We start from the raw sequence: 17,059 nt of genomic DNA on the forward strand, positions 1-17,059 counted from the left end.
TTCTAAAGGACACATGCATCACCACACTGGGCAATCGGGAAGTGAACTGCAATGCTAGAAAACCTTCTCTATCATATCCCTATAGTAATTTGCTGAGGTCCTGAAACACAAGGGATTTTCATCCCTTATGTATTAACTACCTAGACTCTTCTCACAATCTATGTAAATATTTTCTCAAGTTTCCAAGGATAATTGGGCTAGAGCATTCCACAGGCTATTTATGCATTGTACAGTATTTAATGTGTGCTGCTTTCCTTTCTTTTTTTTTTTTTTTTTTTTTCTCTGTAGTCTGAATGTTCTTGTATCCCATGAAGGAATAGATAGGAGGCTTCAGTTTACTTCTCCACACTTTATGCTTCTTTAGGTATTTTTTTTTCATGGCATCCCCTCCCACTTACTTCCTCCCTAAGCTAAACATTCCCAGTACATCCAGCCTCTGCTTACCCCAAATTTATCACCTGTTGCTGCCTTTTCGAAGCTCCAAACTGGGCTTACTTTTGTGCTGCCAACTATTTTGCAGACATACCCATCAGCATTCAACTCATGCTGTTTTGGCCTGGTCCTATCACATGAATCTTAACATTACACACTTCCTAAAATGAACTTTGAGTACCTATTCTTCATAGTAAATTACCGCAGCCTGGTCAGTTCACATCTAAGACACCAATTCCTTCCCAACCAAAGAACTCATTAAAATGCAGGGACAATAACTGTTGGCTTCACTGTTGGGGGGGGCAAGCACTGACTTGGACTAGCTGTGGATGGAGATGTTAATACAAGAACCCACATTCACAAAAATCTCTAAATGTTTTTCAAGTTTTCCAAAAATATCTAAAGGGCTAGATAACAGCTTTGCAACGCTGCAGCTGGGGAATATGTTCTCACTGAGTGAGAAGAAAGGTTTGTTCGCTCTTGCAAGTGTATGGGAGAATATGATAGTTGTCCTGGTTGTAAATTTTGTCCTTTCTGTTGCCTCTATAGACAACCAAGAACATTGCTGTCTTAATTACTGAATGCCATCTTCGTATTTAATACCCTTTTAGTAGAAAGAGTAGCTTATCTTCCGGGAAGAAGTTTTATGTTGCAATGGAAAATAGCTCACAAAGCCATACCTTTACAAAAGGCATGCATGTGTGATGACAGTGGCCATTCCATGAAGTATGCTGAGCCAGCTCCAAGACAGAATCACATGAGGATAAACTTTTTTCCAGACTAAGCCCTTAGTAAAAGATTGTGTGTAATCAACATAATTTACAGAGGAAAAACTTGTTACAATTTTTTTATTCATAACTGAGATACATTTACTGAGCACTGCATGATTCCTTCCTTACAAAGGGTGCAGCCTTTTAGAACTTTGTCACTGCAGAGTATGTGTTGAAGTAGTTCTTCCAACTGGTGTGCTTATTCCATAACTTTCCTATTAAAGGGGGTCATGAGGCTTTCTGAGTGGCCACTGAGAGCAAAGCGTTCATGGAGCAATTCTTGCTTTCTTGCTAGCTCTTCTGTTGCGGCATCAGGGGCCCAAATCTACAAAACAAAGCTATTTGTAGTTAATTTGGACATGACTTCTGTAACTGAAGCATTAAGAAGATACTGTCAGCAAAACGGAGCCATTTTAGAGCACTCCTTTCCATCCTGAGATGTAGAAGAAAACTAGCGTGGCCTCCCAGCAGAAGATACACAACAATCTGTGTATGTATAAGCAGGGCACTCTCTTGTTGTCACTTCCAGTCTGTAACGCTGTGGGCTCAGATTAGGGATAATGTGACAAAGATGATCCAAAGCTAATTGTTTAGAAGGACTGACTCAGGCCCAAGATCCTCAGAGTTGAAAATAGTAATTAGCTGTTAGAGTCGCTGACAATGACGCCTTATTCCCCTGAGACCACAAGTCAGGGTTAGGGAAATGGTAAACAAACGCCAAACAAAACTCCTCAGTCAACAATGGTATTCTTTTCCTTTTTAAGGAGAAAAAAATACTCTAAAAATTACTTCTCTGTGATTATCTCTTTCTGTTTCTTGGTTATTTGTGAATGAGTATTAACAAGTCCCTGATGCAGAAATTATATTTCTAGTACTCTAACTTTAGGAAGTAAATATTTAGTGTACTGTGATTCATTTCGTTCAGTAACTGTCACCGACATAAGTAATCATGTGATAAATAATTGAGAAGGCAAGTTAGAAGTTGGTGTTGGTCCCATGCACAAGGACTCCTATCATTTAAGTGCAGGAAAATCTGTACCATGAAAGTAGTTGCACTTGTATTTTACTGCAGGTCCACTTTAATACTATTTTAAAACCTGGTAAGACCTTGATTTCCACAATGACTTGTTTTATATAAATATATATGTGTATATATAATACATATACACATATATATGAACTTTTTTAGTGTACTGGTCTTTTGTGGCAATCTCTCTAGCCTGTGCCATATCATCTATAAGCTAGCTGAATTGTGAAGTCATCCCATCGGACTGTTCTGGGTTTTGATTTACAGCAAGGTCTGCCTTTAACGTGCAACTGTGCTCATGTTTTGCTATTGTACGTACTTTTCTGGGTTTGAATGCGATGTAATCTTCCTTGGTAGCACTACTGGTTATCAAAGACTTCGGATACATAACACTGTCCTTAAGGGAATGTGTTGACTTTTCAAGAATGGACTTTTCTACAACTGGCAGAGATACCTGTGAAGGCTGAAAGAGAAGTTATCAGTTACACAAATACAGCATGTTTGGAAGCAGGGCACATATCCTGCATCTTCTGATACTCCTTTTGCTGTCTATCTGCTGTGGGTGTATTTTTCTTAATCCATTCAGAATCTTTTTCTCTTAAAGCTGATATTTTATTTTTTTTTTAATAACCAAAAATTGTGAGGGGAAGTCTTTTAAAAAGTAGAGGATGACTCTCCTTCTTGGACACTAAAACATTAACTGCTCATTAAGTCTCACAGGACTATCACTAAGTACTGCTGGTGAGCCCATCCTGTGCCGGGTGATGAATAAATAAGCACCTAAGGTTGTCACCCTCCTGCCTATGAAAGTCCTATACTATCCCTGACATTCAAAACATTTTTGAAAGGGGAAAAACCAACACTTGGCTACTGGGATATATTTACTATACCATCCAGGGCAGGACTGCTGAAGGACACTTCTAGCAATGGAGATACAATTGCATTTTCTCTCTAAACAGCATTTTGTGTGTGGCTAAAAAGTACCACTGGTAAATCAGGAGTATCTCACCCATGTTAAGACAACCAGGATGCAGTCACAGAGGCTGATGTCAGCTTGGGAACTGGGGCAATGGTAAGGTATTCAAGGCTCCAGGGGGTGCAGGAAAAGCATTCAGAAGTACAACAGCCAAAGATTAGTGTGGGATTTTAGAAGCAGGACTCGGGTCAACAGTAGGAAAGGAAGGATATGAGACAAGATGGGAAATGAGAAGTCAGCAAGCCTGATAGCACCATCACCTTGGTGAGTCTGATTAGCAGAATAGAAAGATGTTTCTACTAATTTGAAAGGCCTTGGGCTTATCCTGTGAAGAAACAGGTGTTCCCCTTAAGAAATTAGTTACCAGTTGTTCAGTATTTACCACAACAGAGCTGGATAATCATAAACTTTGGGAGGAATAGGAAAAGAAAAGGAAATATTTTTCTCTGTCCTGTCAGTGATATAGGACATAATTCTTAAGTGGGACTGGGGAATCCATGAAATTCATATAATTAACAAGTCAAAATTTCAACCAATGAACAAGTACTAGTACTGGGAAGAACAAGTACTGGCTTCTGAAAATACTCTAACAAAACTGCCTGATTTAGAGCTTTAGAGAGACAGGGATAGCGAATAAATGAAAGGAAGCAGCACTCCACTAACTACTAGCAAGTCACTCCTTCATTATCGTGTCTCATACCTCTTTTTTCACAGCTTGTACCTCTACAGGCATCAGTGCAAAAGGTGACTTTGGCTTCACACTTTTTTCTTTCTCTGCTGCTTTTTTTTCTGGTACTTGCGGCAAATTTTCCAGTTTATTTTGGAGCAGGTCAATTATACTAGAATCTGCAAATACTTTAGCAATATCAAGAGCATTTTTTCCTGTATTTAAAAAAAAATGAATACCTGTATAAGCCATGAAAATGACACGACATTTGACACTTGTTATTGCAACTGGATAATGACATGAATTGAATTAGGCCTCTATTTATTAACCACTCATGTGCCAGCAACATGTTTGACATAGGCGTAGGACTGGTAGTCACCAGCACTGCTTGCAGAACAAGGCCATGCAGAAATGAGCCTTGAAACCAAATATTGCAGGAATTCTTGGAGTGGTTGCTTTGCTCTTAATGCTCTGACATTTGAAGCTTAATATGCTGGTCCTGCAGGTTGTAATTTTGATCTTTGAGGTCTGAGAGCATTTAGCACTAGGAGATGGCTAGCACAGCACAAGGTTAGGAATATAGGCCAAGTTACCGTAGGTATCTACCTCTCCCAATATTTGGTCTGTGGCTGGCAAGGAGTCAAGGGAAAGCCATTTAAATGGGGCTGAACACCTTCAGTGCTTAATAAAGGAAAAACTCTCCTGGATCTTATGAGATGAGACCCTGTGGCTGTAAAGTAGTTGCAAAACTAAACTGCAGTGTGAACTAGAATTTCACGTGGTAACAGAAATAAGGACTACACATCCCTCCTACACACAGGGTTTCACCTACTAGGCATTTGGGTAAGGAAAGTCTCATTGTGTAGCAATGTTGCTTGCTATGTCAGAGCAAGAGCTTAACATGTGATAGATGTTAACTGTTTAAATTACTCTGAAAACAGAGGATATAATACTGAATGAGGGATCTGCTGTGGGGAGGTAACACTTCAGTAACAGTTCAGATTTCATTTTCTGTTCAGTGTTTTTTTTCTTAGGGAGTAATGTTTACACGTGAAGCAGCAAGAATTTTTTCTAACCAGAGCTGCCTATGTATAAAAATAAGTGATGTAAATGGGTGACAGAGTATACACTGGCCACAACAAAAATCTAATTTTTCATCAAATAATATTAATAACTAGATAGTTGTTTCCATTAAAGCCACTTATAACTGTCTATATCTTGTGAGGAGCAACAGTCATCCTACCCACGTAATTAAGCATGTTACTTTATTTTCTAGATGCATAAACCCCAAGAAAGTTGAATACTTACAATAGTGATTCCACATGTAGAAAACTGATTGAACATAACTCTTACCTTCATCCTGATCCTGATAGCAATCACAAATTCAGAACACTTCTCGAAGTGTTCCAAGGTGTTTGTGGGTTTTTAAAAATAAAATATGTATACACATAAGGAAACAGGCCTTTTTGGAGATGCTGATATTTACCATTGCTGTTTGTAGTCTGGATGTTAGCACCTGCACTGATTAAAAAATAGACTATATCCAATCTGCAGATCTCAATGGCTCTCATTAGCGGGGTCGCATTGCCTATTGCAGGTGCATCCACTGCTGCTCCAGCCTTTACTAGCAGTTCAGCAGTATCTAGGTGTCCGTTATAGCAGGCGTGATGGAGGGGAGTCCACATGAAATTGTCTGTTGCATTTATATCAGCCCTACAAGAGTAACAGAAGTTGTGGCAGATGAAGCTAGCTACTAGATACAATAACGTCTGCAGCTCCAAGTACAATCAGTGTTCGCTGCCCACTGCAATGGCATATTCGATATAGATATTTTCATATTGCTACTGCTACTCTGAACCCATTTTAGTGAATGACACATAGCTTATCATGAAATATTGATTGTAAGTGTGCCTGGGTGGTGATCATATCCCTCTGTAAGCTAACACAGTGTCCTCTACATGGAGGTTTTCAAAGGTACGTAATAAAACAGGCATTCAAACAGCTTAGTCCTATAAAACACTGCTAACGTTTGTGCTCCAGCTTCACTGAGAATGGCAAAAAGCAGATTAAGGAATTCAAAAAAAGAATGCTTCTGGGCCAAGAACAGGTGCTTAAAAACATGTGGCAGAATTGACTACTGGCCAATTGACAAATGAGTCAGAGCAGCTCTGTCTCAAAAAGCTGAGGATTTAAAACTTTCAGCCACTGTGTCGCTAAACTAGATCTGTTTCTGCTCCCAGGTTAAAAAGTGGCATGCTATGGAGGATGCAAGGGCTAGTTTGGAAGAGATGCTTGCAATATGCTGCCTTTGGACAAAGCTGAGGGGAAAAGCATTATCAGCCCTTTAGCAACTGGTTGCCTTGGGAGCATTTTGGCTGGGGTCATGCAAAAGCAAGGCTTGGGGAACAAGAGCCACTAGAGCCCCTTCACAGTGTTAAAAGGGAAGAAATATGGTTCCCTCGTATCTTTGAAGAAAGCACAGTCCATGCCCAGATCTGTGATCTCCCACCTGTGCCATGCACGGGTTCGGGAGGGGTCAAACCCTCATGAGGGGGTTCCCCAGTACTCAGAGTGAATTATGTCGCATTGTATTAAAGACAGCCTAGAGGTCCTGAACTGAGTTAGGGTCACTGTCTCACATACTCTAGGGACAAAGAGCTCATCTTCCAAAAAGTCAGGGAAGGAAAGAGAGAAGGAAGAAAAATTATGAAGGAAGCTGTTTCCAGGGATAGCTTTTTGCTTTTCAGGTCAGATTGTTAATAATTTAACTCTAGATCAAAAGAACAGATTTATTTGCTCTTTTCCTCTTTTAAATTTTTAATCTTTTTTTTCAGAATTCTACCTTTGGTGAGATGTTACTACAGTAAATTCCCCTGACCTACTGGTTTTACCTTTGTTATCTTTCAGTTGCTCAGCCATTATGGTTTATTTGTATGCAGTTTTCATTTCCTTTATATTTCTCATTAAAATAAGCAGTTCCAGTTATTCCACTTTCACAACCCAACCTCTGTGCCTGTACTGATACTCTGTCTGTCCCTGAACCCTTTTTGCTAACTTTGTTCTATCAGAAACAAACCAGTCGAAGGGAACAGGGACAACGTAGCACAGACTTAAAAAGTTTTTCAGCATTTTCTCCTGATAAAGCATTGAATTTGCATTTAGCCCAAATTTAATTTACTTCTGAGTCTCTTGGGGACAAGATAGAAAGTAGATACCATCAGTTTATGTTTAAACCTCAGCATTTTCTATAGCTCAGGGTAAATCCAATGTTTTGTTTTCTACTCAATATAGGTTTGTGATACTGTATTGAAAAGGTTGTACTATAAAAAGTATTTGAACTCTCATGCCAAACTGAAAGCATCTGAAAGTCCATGCTGCCGAAAGATGCAAAGCTAAACGCTGTACTGATAACTTTCTATTTTCTGATCTCTGTCAGTTTAAAATCTCAATAGGTACTATTTTTTTAAACTAAGTTATTACTTTTCTAGGTCTAAGTGTTAAATATGATGACGTGACTCCAGTGCTGTCTAATGAAGCTTGACAAAAGCAGTGGAGACTAATCTGCTAGATAAATTTGCTAACTCTTGCATATTTATCTCTGGAAGACCCGAATATACACATTTACACAACTTTGTATATGGTCCAGGAACGTCAGTGCAATTAACAGGGTGTGCAAAGATCCATGTACCGTTAAGTCTTCGCAGGAACCCGAGCAACAACTACAGCCACTTACCCTGAGTAATGACTTAAAATGAATTCTAGGTATAGGTAGAGAACAAAGCTAATGCAAACATCTTTGAACAATGTTCATTTAAGAGTTGATGTGAATGACTGTACAGGACTGCAGTAGTCTGACAGTAAAAAAGGCAAGATTATGGTATTCCACAAGTATGACTGAATCTTTCTTAAACTGCTTTCATTTTTAAGCTGTCATTGAAATTTTTCACAGGTGTGTCTGTAGGCTACAAAATTGCTGAAACACTTCTAAAGTGAGGAGCAAACTAAATAGCAGCACATGATTCTGGTGTAAGTGCTGCTGCCTCAGCCTGCTGAGGCTGCAGAGGAAAGTGATTATAAGGCTTAACCCCTTAAGATATTTGTGTGCAAAGGCCCTGGTATGTGGAACAGGGAAGTCCAGGATTGCCTTGATGATTTCAGAAAAAGTCACTTAAGCCAGATTTCCCCAAAATCATTCATCAGATTTTGAGGGTTCTGTTTTGAGGATGCACTACGTGAGACATGGGTATGAACTAACTGCATTTCCAACAGGCTGGATTTGTAGACACACTGACTAAAGTGTCAACAGCCCAGACACCACAAATTTCAGACAGGGGAACTTACCTCTTGCATGTTTCTATTTCATTGTTCCTAAAATGTGAAAAATCATAAACTAACCCTCTGCAACTCAGGAAGTAATATTAAAATCTTATGGGGTCTTATTAACTCTTATGGAACTAACCTTAATATTACATGTTATGTAAATACAAAACCAAACCATAGTCTGTTGCATCCAGCTTTTAACTGGAAATTTATGCTTTTGAAAGCTTTTTCAGAGTACCAAACTGAAAAAAATCTCTGAAATGATCTTACCCCTTTTCCAGAAGATACTGCACAACATCCATGTTCCCACTTGCACATGCAGTCATCAAAGGTGTTTTGTAATATTTATCTTTTACGTCTACTTCCACACCCTCCTCAAATGCTTTCTGTAGAGACAGAACATCTCCTGCTCTGACAAGGTAGTTAATATTCATGTACATTTTCCTTGGCTCATCCATATACCAGGCACGGTCATCATGCACAGGATGGGCAGATGGGTGGTCTCGGTTAAAATGGTAGCTATCAGCAGTGTACTGAGTAGCCTCAATCATGTACGCAGGGAAGCCATCGTCCCTACGCTGACATGCACTCTTTGGAATAACACAAATTGGCACGGGGATGGAGATTCCTCTTTTTTGTCTTCGTTTTTTCCTTTTCTTCCCCTTCTTCCCTTTGGGTCCAAAGGCTGTTATAAGACAACTTTTCTGCAAGTATTTAGAACCTTTAAAAAATTCTTCGGTGTTAATTCCCTCGGGGTAAGATCCTTCATGCATTTCAGCAATAGTTTGTATTTGTTCAACGTCCACAAAGGCACACTGCTTCTGAATAACTGATACAAAATCATCTTTAGCTACTGTCCCATCTCCTTGGTCAACAGCCTCAAATGCCTTGCGGAGGGCAGCCTGGTGCTCTAAGGACCAGTCATACAGCCTCAGTGCCCAGCGGGGGTTGTCCTCCTCAGCCCCAGGCTTGGACTGTTTTATAAAGGATTTTTCAATTTTACGCAATGCTGCTGCTGCTGCTTTAAAACCACCTTCCTTGGCAACGGCTCTTGGAGTCTTTTTTAACAAGTTTGTCCATGTAGGATCACAGCCTAAAAAGATGGACACAGTTTCTCTGATACTGCAGTGGCATTCCTAATTATGTAATATTAGAGACTTGTAACATACGTGCAACTAACTGCCACAGGTCTACAATTTTACTCTGCCTTAACTATAAACTGTGATAGTAAATGGAATCACATCATCGATCCCCAACTGGAAGGTCAGCGACGCATTCATGTTTGCTCCCCAAAGGGAGATTCATTGGGCAACCCATGCTCTGTTTATCTATCCACTCATGAATATGTATAGAAAGGCAGAAGTTCAGTGGAAACTTAACCTTTCCCACCATTAAGTAAAAATGTAAAGAAGAAACAAGCTAAGATTAAAGTACAGCTCAATGTTCTATATCCCAACCTTGCCATTTGGCAATGGATCACTAGTTAAATGTTTCAGTCACAAGAACAAAAGGCTAGATTTTGCATGGTCCCCTTGAATCCAAGCTTGAAGGGCTATGATCATTTGATTAAGTCAGAAAATGATCGCAGCAGCTTTGGAGTATGTTTCAATACCCACGGGCATGAAGTTTTCCCCATGACGACACAGAGATCCTTTTTTTAAGGGATCAGCAAACCAAAAATTAATTTTTTGTTGGAAGCTTCAATGCAATATGTCTAAAACCAATTCAAACCAGAACCACTTAATACAGTCCAATTCCAAATTATACAAACCCATGATGTTTCTGCTGCTTTCTTTGAGAAATATTTTATCTCAGCCACATGAATAGAAATAACTCATAATAGCCTATGTTAGGCACTTCCTAATGAGATTTACGTTTGCCACACGATACCCGTGAGTCAAATCCTTCATAGATACCCAAATAAGATCTTTCCTTTAGCACAGAAATAGAATAGATATGATAGTTGCAAAGTAACTTGTTTTTAATGTACCTCTTTGTCCTATAAACTTGCAGCAATCTGCAAATCCTCCCTCTGCAGCATAATGAAGCGGCGTGTTACCATTCATAGCAATCAGGCCCAAGTCTCCGTTATAAGCTGAAATAATTCTAAGAATCTAGAAAAACAAAGACAGTTTGACAGAAAAACAAAAATCTTCTCTGTTTCTTAAGAGGGGCAAGTGTGAGAATGATTTACAAATAAATGTGATATCATATACTCCCAGCTTGTCTTGTGAAGTTCTCTCCCATGCCCAGCTGATGGATGCACACATACCGTTCATGTTTTCTATAGTACTATGCTTACTTAACATAGGACACAGAAACTTTGTTCAGTTGTAGACACCAAGGACAATCTTCATTCCTGCCAGTATGCTGCAGGCCACTGTCGTAAAGAAATTCTGACATTGCATGCACAATCAAAACTGCATAATTTTATGTACTTTAAAGATGATACAGGGGAGCAGGAAGAAAGTGCCTACCTGTAACTGCTTGCATCTGCCCTTGTTATAACGGTAATGTTTCACCCAAGTTACACAGCTGTGACATGCTACACATTGAGAGAAACAAGCTCTCCAATGGAGAGCTCTTCGCACCAGTCACACTAGCACACACACTCAGAGGTACCTTGGCAAAAAAGGCTCTGCAATTATGAGAGAAATTCTATCACTGCTGGATTCCCTTTGATACTTAAAAAGAAGCGGCTCTTAATTGCTGATTATTATGCTGATCAGCTGAGGTACTGCTCTCAAAAAACCACCCAAAACCCACCATCCAACCCCAAAAAAGCAAACAAAAAGCCACCCCAGGTTTAGCTTTGCAGCAATGCTTTAACATCACAAATGAAGATACCTCAAAAAAGCCTCCTTTGGCTGCGAAATGTGCAGCACTGTGTCTTTCGAGGTCAAATAGATTAACATCGACGCCTCTCTCAAGTAGACCACGCACCAGCTCAAGAACACCCTCTCTTGCGGCTTCCATTAAGGCTGTACGACCCGTAGCCTGCAAGGCAGCAAGGAAACAACTCAGAATTCGTTTTGTATGCTAATTCAGGTTGGAACAATATGTTCTGATTGTTGCAAGGTGGCATAAAACTGAAGGTCTTCTTTCAGGTACTACCAAAAAAAAGGAGGCAAGTCTTAATATTTTCAAAGATACCTGTAGGTAAACTTTAAGAATCTAGTCATAATGCTCCTAAATTATGGGTAGCCAAATCCTAGTGACTCAAGTACATTAGCAGCTTGAGTCCCTTGAACAGTCCCCATGAAAACCAATTCCTTAGTGAAGGAATCCTTTATTCTGTGTGCATGCTCTCATGCATGTTTACAAAATTTAACAAAAAAACCACCTCTATCATGAAACAGCATAAGGAGCTATGGCTGGAGGAGTGCTATGGGGAAAGCAGAGCAGCTGGGGAATTTCACTATTGTTCTGTGAGGAAAAGGTCACATTCTAATACATTAATGCTATGTCTTTTTCTAGATACTACTGATTAGCAGTGCCTATTTTCTTTGTAATGGCTGACTGGTAGATCTGGTGACCTTCCCAAGAACAGAGTGCATCTTGGATCAGGGATTGCCTGCTATTAACAGGTTGGCCCACAGCAACACTTAGAATACCTGTCTTGCCACTCTACAGAGAGGTAAAGACCAATGAGCTATGGATATTGTTCCACCGAACCATACATCCTTCCCCAATATCTTTCTCTGGGCCTAGCAAAACCATTCCTGTTACGTGACCAGAAAAATGCAGTTTTCTCATACTGCAGGTAGACTGAGTGCCTGAAGTGGAGATGTGCATAAGAGGATGGGATAGGGATGTTCAAACACTGGGTTTGCTGTAGCTACAAGCTAGGGAGGATACTGCAAAACTAAGACCAAAGCAAAAGCCAGAGGCAGCTTTAAGGGAAAGCCTGAGCTCCTTGACTTGATCAACAGCATGGAGCTTCAGTCCTCTAAGTCTTTGTTAAATTAAGGAAGTAAAGAAATAAATGACTAAGACATAGAAAAGAGTTTCTTATGCCTCATCCCTGCCTTGATTCCCCATCAGGTTTTGCATGGTGGACTCACCTTGTAGTGAGTATTATTTCAACTCTGAAAACCTTAGGGCATATGAGGCAAAGTACAAATCAGCACTGCTCCACTGATGTACAGTGCACTGAAACTTCTAAGAGCTGGCCCAGTTAAATTTTGTTTTTGTAAAATATTTGCACTCTAATCTACAAAAATCTAAATCAGGATATGTGATTTAAGCAAAAGACTTAAATTCTTGCCCCTGCAAAAAAGGATGGTACAAAAGAAGGGGACAGGTGTGGCCACAGAGTTAAGCACTTGCAGTGCTTTATTATTTTAACGTGAGGATTTAAGGTCATATACTCTAGCCAGCTGGTAACTCTCCTATACTCCAGTATATACGTTCTTAGTTACAGAAATATCCATACTGGGTTTCTTGCATTGGGATTTGCTCCTCTTTCCAAGAAATTCAGACATATTTCTTTAATATCATCAGCTTGCTCACAGGCTTGTAGAAATACAGGCTTCCCATCAGTAGTACAGTTGTTAACATCTGCGCCATAATCCAGGGCAAGCTGCATGCAGCGGTAGTGCTGTCTTGTAGGTAAAATGCAGTAAAACAAAACACCTGCAGAGAAAACCAGCAGGGATTATGGTGCAATACTAAAATGTTGGAAAGGTTACTTAGCATGTAAGCTTCACAGCTGAACGGACCAACTCCTTCAACAGAGACCCATTCACTTCTCTTAGGGTATAGGGATGCAAAAAACCCCTTCTAGCTTAGTGCCTTTGAACTTGGGGAGTTAACCTGAATTTATAATGTGACAGGTCATGGGAGGAACCTGATTCTCAATCGCAAGTTATCTTTCAACAACGTACTGGATAGACCTTTTATTTAAATGTCTAGACTGTTTAGGGACAATTATTTTCCTTTTCACCCAAGCTCTTGTGGCCAATAGCTTCCATTGAGCTGTAAGGATTGCCCTCCACGACAGTTCCTCTCTACAGCTGGGACGCAACATATGTAGCAAGTGTGTAACACATTAAGGGGTCATTTTATGGTATTTCTGGTCTGATAAAGTTCCTTTTTATTTACCTTTCCCTTCGTTATCCACAGCAGCCATGTCCGCTTTAGCTTTTCCCAATAAATCCAAAACCAATTCATGGCCTAGCTCAGCTGCCTTCATTGCTGGAGTATGTCCCATCTTGTCCTGGACATCTGGATGAGCTCCCTGTTCCAGCAAGAAGCCACACATGTCAGTGTCATTTTTAATGCAGGCCAGATGAAGGGCGCTATATCCTTCCACAGGCTCTGTGAAATTAATGAGATTTGGGAATCCGTTCTGGACCAGCTTTTTTATTTGCTTCTTGTCTTTCTGGTGGATGCACTGAAGAAGTTTGTAGATCTGTAAGTTTAGAAGTCTGTTATCTACCGGCAACATCTTGGAATAAGAAAAAATGGCTTCTTTTGAGGAAGTGATTTCTGCATGGGGAGACAAGAAAACATGTAAACTCAGAGATGAGATTATAATTACATGCCAGTAAGAACAGGAATCAAACTATGTTCAAGGCATGAAAATATCCACTTTAACTTGGCAGAGCACTAAGCTTTGAATGAATTTATCTCATTTAGTATATACAGCATACATATAGACTACATAAACACATGCAGCACCTTGAAAAAGTGTTCTAGTCTTCAAACTGTTCTGAAGAAGTTTCATTCTGAGTGAAAATTAACTGAAGAAACTGTACAGTAACTGCTTTCCATTCAAGGAACCTTTATAATCTACAATTACTTGGAAGCCTAGGGGGAGGTTATCATCCGTCACTTTAGTACTTCAAAAGGAAAAGAAGTCACAGTGCCCTCTGCACCTGCTGAAATATAAAACTGATACTAGCATCACCTTATCAGTACCCAAGCACCTTCTTTTCTCTGGTAGCTGTTGCATGAACTTCCTGCTGTGCCATTGTACATAAGAGTCGATTGCATTTCCCTGCAGTAAAACCCTTGGGGAAAAAAAGATGTGGACAGTGGGGCACTGGCCTGGAAAAAGGTTCCCCCAGATGATGCAACACGCGCTTCTTGAGAAAAATGTGGTACAGTAAACCAGCTTTGCATATGCCTCAATTCTGATTTTTTTTTTTAGGCTTTTTTTTAGTTTGGTGGTTATTGCAATTTAACCACCAGCGAGATCCTACCCAGTCTAAAGTCTTTGCTTCAAAGCATTAAAAACCAACAATTTACACGAAAATAACCATAACATTTTAACCTTGACAGTCAATACTTCTTTGCTGTATTTCTTTAAAGTGACTGGATTAAGTTTTAATAGAAGCTTCCACAGAAACAGAATCAAAGACAGGTGGGATAGAAAACCCTACCCCAGAGTCAGGTAAAATTACAAGCAAGCAAAACATGCTTCTGTAGAAAACCTTGCAAATTTTCATTAAGTAAATACTACCAACAGTACATACTTCATGGAGTTTTTATCACTTAACCTCTAACAGTTGAATGGAAAATGAAGGATTGTTAACATGGCTTTGAGACAGTTGTGCTCGGGTGAGGGCTTCATGAAGCTATTCATAAATCCAAAGCTTGTAACATCTGCTGAGCTACAATTTTATCTGTTGACAAACATCAACAGAATCGCTACCTTGACTCTGCCAGCTTGTATCATTGTTTTCATGGAGAGCATGAACTCATTTCAAATTCAGATTAATCCTTTTCCCAGTACACCCAGTATTAAGAAAATAATGTTGATCAGGTTCTTCTCTCACAAAGCATTCCAAGCTGTGGTCGAGGTACACTGACAGAGGGGGCAGGTCTGGCGGCCAGTGCTCTCACTTGCTGACTCCGTCGATGCCCTGACTGCTGCTGGAAGCACTTATGACTCCTTTTTTAAAGTTTTCAGCATTTTTCAGTTTCAACATTTCAAGTTGAAAATGCCTCTTTAATTATCACTATTCACAAACCAGTAAACAAATTTTTTATGTGTTTTATCTTTAGCGAAAGAAAATAGCTTAGCACTTTCTAAATTTAATCCATTTGCATGCTGGCCATAGAGATAAGCATGAGCCTATACGCTGGTATAAAAGAAACGAATATGGTAACAGTGCCACGCTATATTTACAGCTTTATACAAATAATTGCACTGGATTTTTGGCTGTGACTGATGTTTAGTAGGAGTGATGCAGCAAAATCCTCCTAAAACTGAAAGGCAGTATAATGAATAGCCTATAATGCTGGGTTTTCTCTTGGAGCCCTCCTTGCTGTCAGCTCTCAATAGATGCTTTGCCTTGGGCTGAGGCATAGCTTATTGCCGAGTGACGGGCGCTCCCCTGGCGCTCCCCGTCTGAAACGAACAGGTTTGGATCCCACGTTGTGATCTCGGCCCAGGTTCAGCCCTCTGGGAACCTGTGCCCGGTCCCGAGGGCTGTAGGCAGTCCCGACGTTACGGCGGGGTTACACGTGCCTTCTTCTGCCTTTGGTTTGCCTGGTGACTTCCAGCGCGTGAGCCCTCACCCAGACCGCTGCGCTCCGTGGCCCGCAGCCTGCAGCCCCGGGCCCAGCCAGCACCGGCACCGGCTGCGGGAGCCACGGTGGGCACGGGCCGAGGGGAGGCTGGGCCGGGGCGTGGAGGGGAGCCCCTGGGCAGCCGGCGGTGGGGTGCTGCGGCACCCAGGGGCATGGCACAGGGCGAGCGGTGGCTCCCGCGAAGCCTGGAGCGCTGCGGGCCCTGGGAAGCCAGGTGAGGGGTAAATCCGGTGCTGGCCGATGTTTGTTGGGTTGCCGCTCAGAGGAGGGCGGCCTGGAGAGCAGGCCGGCTTTAACGGCCGGGAAGCTGCCGCAGCGGGAGCATGGTGCAGCGCTGGCGTCGGCCCACGGGGCGCTCGGGCCGCCGGGCCTCCCCCGTCTGACCGCGCAGAGCGGCAACCTGAGGTGAATTCCAGCCCGCGCCCCGCCGAGCCGGGAGCCAGGCGGGAGGGGCGCCGATGGCTGCCGTGAAGGAGCTCCGTTCGCGCGGTGAAGCGGGGAGCCCGGCGGCGCCGTGCCCCGCCGTGCCCCGCCGTGCCCCGCCGTGCCCCGCCGTGCCCCGCCGTGCCCCGCCGTGCCCCGCCGTGCCCCGCCGTGCCCCGCGCCCCTGCCAACCCGGCCGCTCGCCGCCGGCCCGCCCCGCGGCAGCCCCCTCCCGCCGGCCCGCCGCGCCCAGCGCCGGCCGCTCACCTGCCGGGCGGCGGGACCGGGGGAACCCGCCGGCGGCGGCAGGAGCCCCCCGCCCCGGCGCCGCGCCCGCCATTGCCGCCCGCCGCCGCCTTGGCCACGGGGCGCCGCCGGGCGCTGCCCCGGTAACGGCGCGGCGGGCGGGAGCGGGGCGCGCCTGAGGCGGCGGCTCCCCCAGCGCGGCGGGGAGCGGGGCAGGCCGGGCTGGCTGTGGCGGCTGCCCGCCGTGCCTCCGGCCCCGGGCGGGGAGGGTGCTGCGCCGCGGGCAGGCCGCTGCCAGTCGTGGCCTTGTGTATTTCTTGCTGGCCGCTCAGCTTCCCGCCCAAACCTTCTTTTCCTCCCGGGAACGCCATACCACGTCGTTGTTTCACCTCTAAACTTTATTAGAATCGCTGGCCGCAAAAACGGAAGGACAAGGTCTGGGCCTAACCCAACCGCCGAGCCGTCCCCGCAGGGTCTGCGTGGCACAGTGCTATAAATGAGGTGTGTTGGGCTTGGATCGAATCGTAATTGCTCATAGACCTGACTGGAAGGAGAAACCTATTTATTAACAGTGGGAAAATGTCAGTGCCAACACAGGAGGAAAAACACTCCAAACTGTTTCTGTGAGTCGTAGCACGAGTCTTTCTAGAAGGCCAGCA

At 42.7% G+C, this 17,059-nt stretch overlaps 1 protein-coding gene across 1 annotated transcript; it reads right to left on the bottom strand.

Annotated features, from left to right (window-relative positions):
* Positions 1-1,401: 1,401 nt before the first annotated feature.
* ANKEF1 (ankyrin repeat and EF-hand domain containing 1) lies at positions 1,402-13,670 on the bottom strand. The gene is made up of 9 exons (XM_056357506.1): positions 13,296-13,670; positions 12,628-12,827; positions 11,040-11,189; positions 10,183-10,306; positions 8,463-9,285; positions 5,359-5,585; positions 3,906-4,087; positions 2,549-2,692; positions 1,402-1,527 (listed from the first exon to the last, which is right to left on the bottom strand). Exons 1-9 carry the CDS (start codon positions 13,639-13,641, stop codon positions 1,402-1,404), a joined length of 2,322 nt encoding a protein of 773 aa, XP_056213481.1. The 5' UTR covers positions 13,642-13,670.
* Between the last annotated feature and the right edge of the window lie 3,389 nt (positions 13,671-17,059).

Source organism: Falco biarmicus, chromosome 12, assembly GCF_023638135.1.
Source record: "Falco biarmicus isolate bFalBia1 chromosome 12, bFalBia1.pri, whole genome shotgun sequence".
Classification (NCBI taxonomy): Eukaryota; Metazoa; Chordata; class Aves; order Falconiformes; family Falconidae; genus Falco; species Falco biarmicus.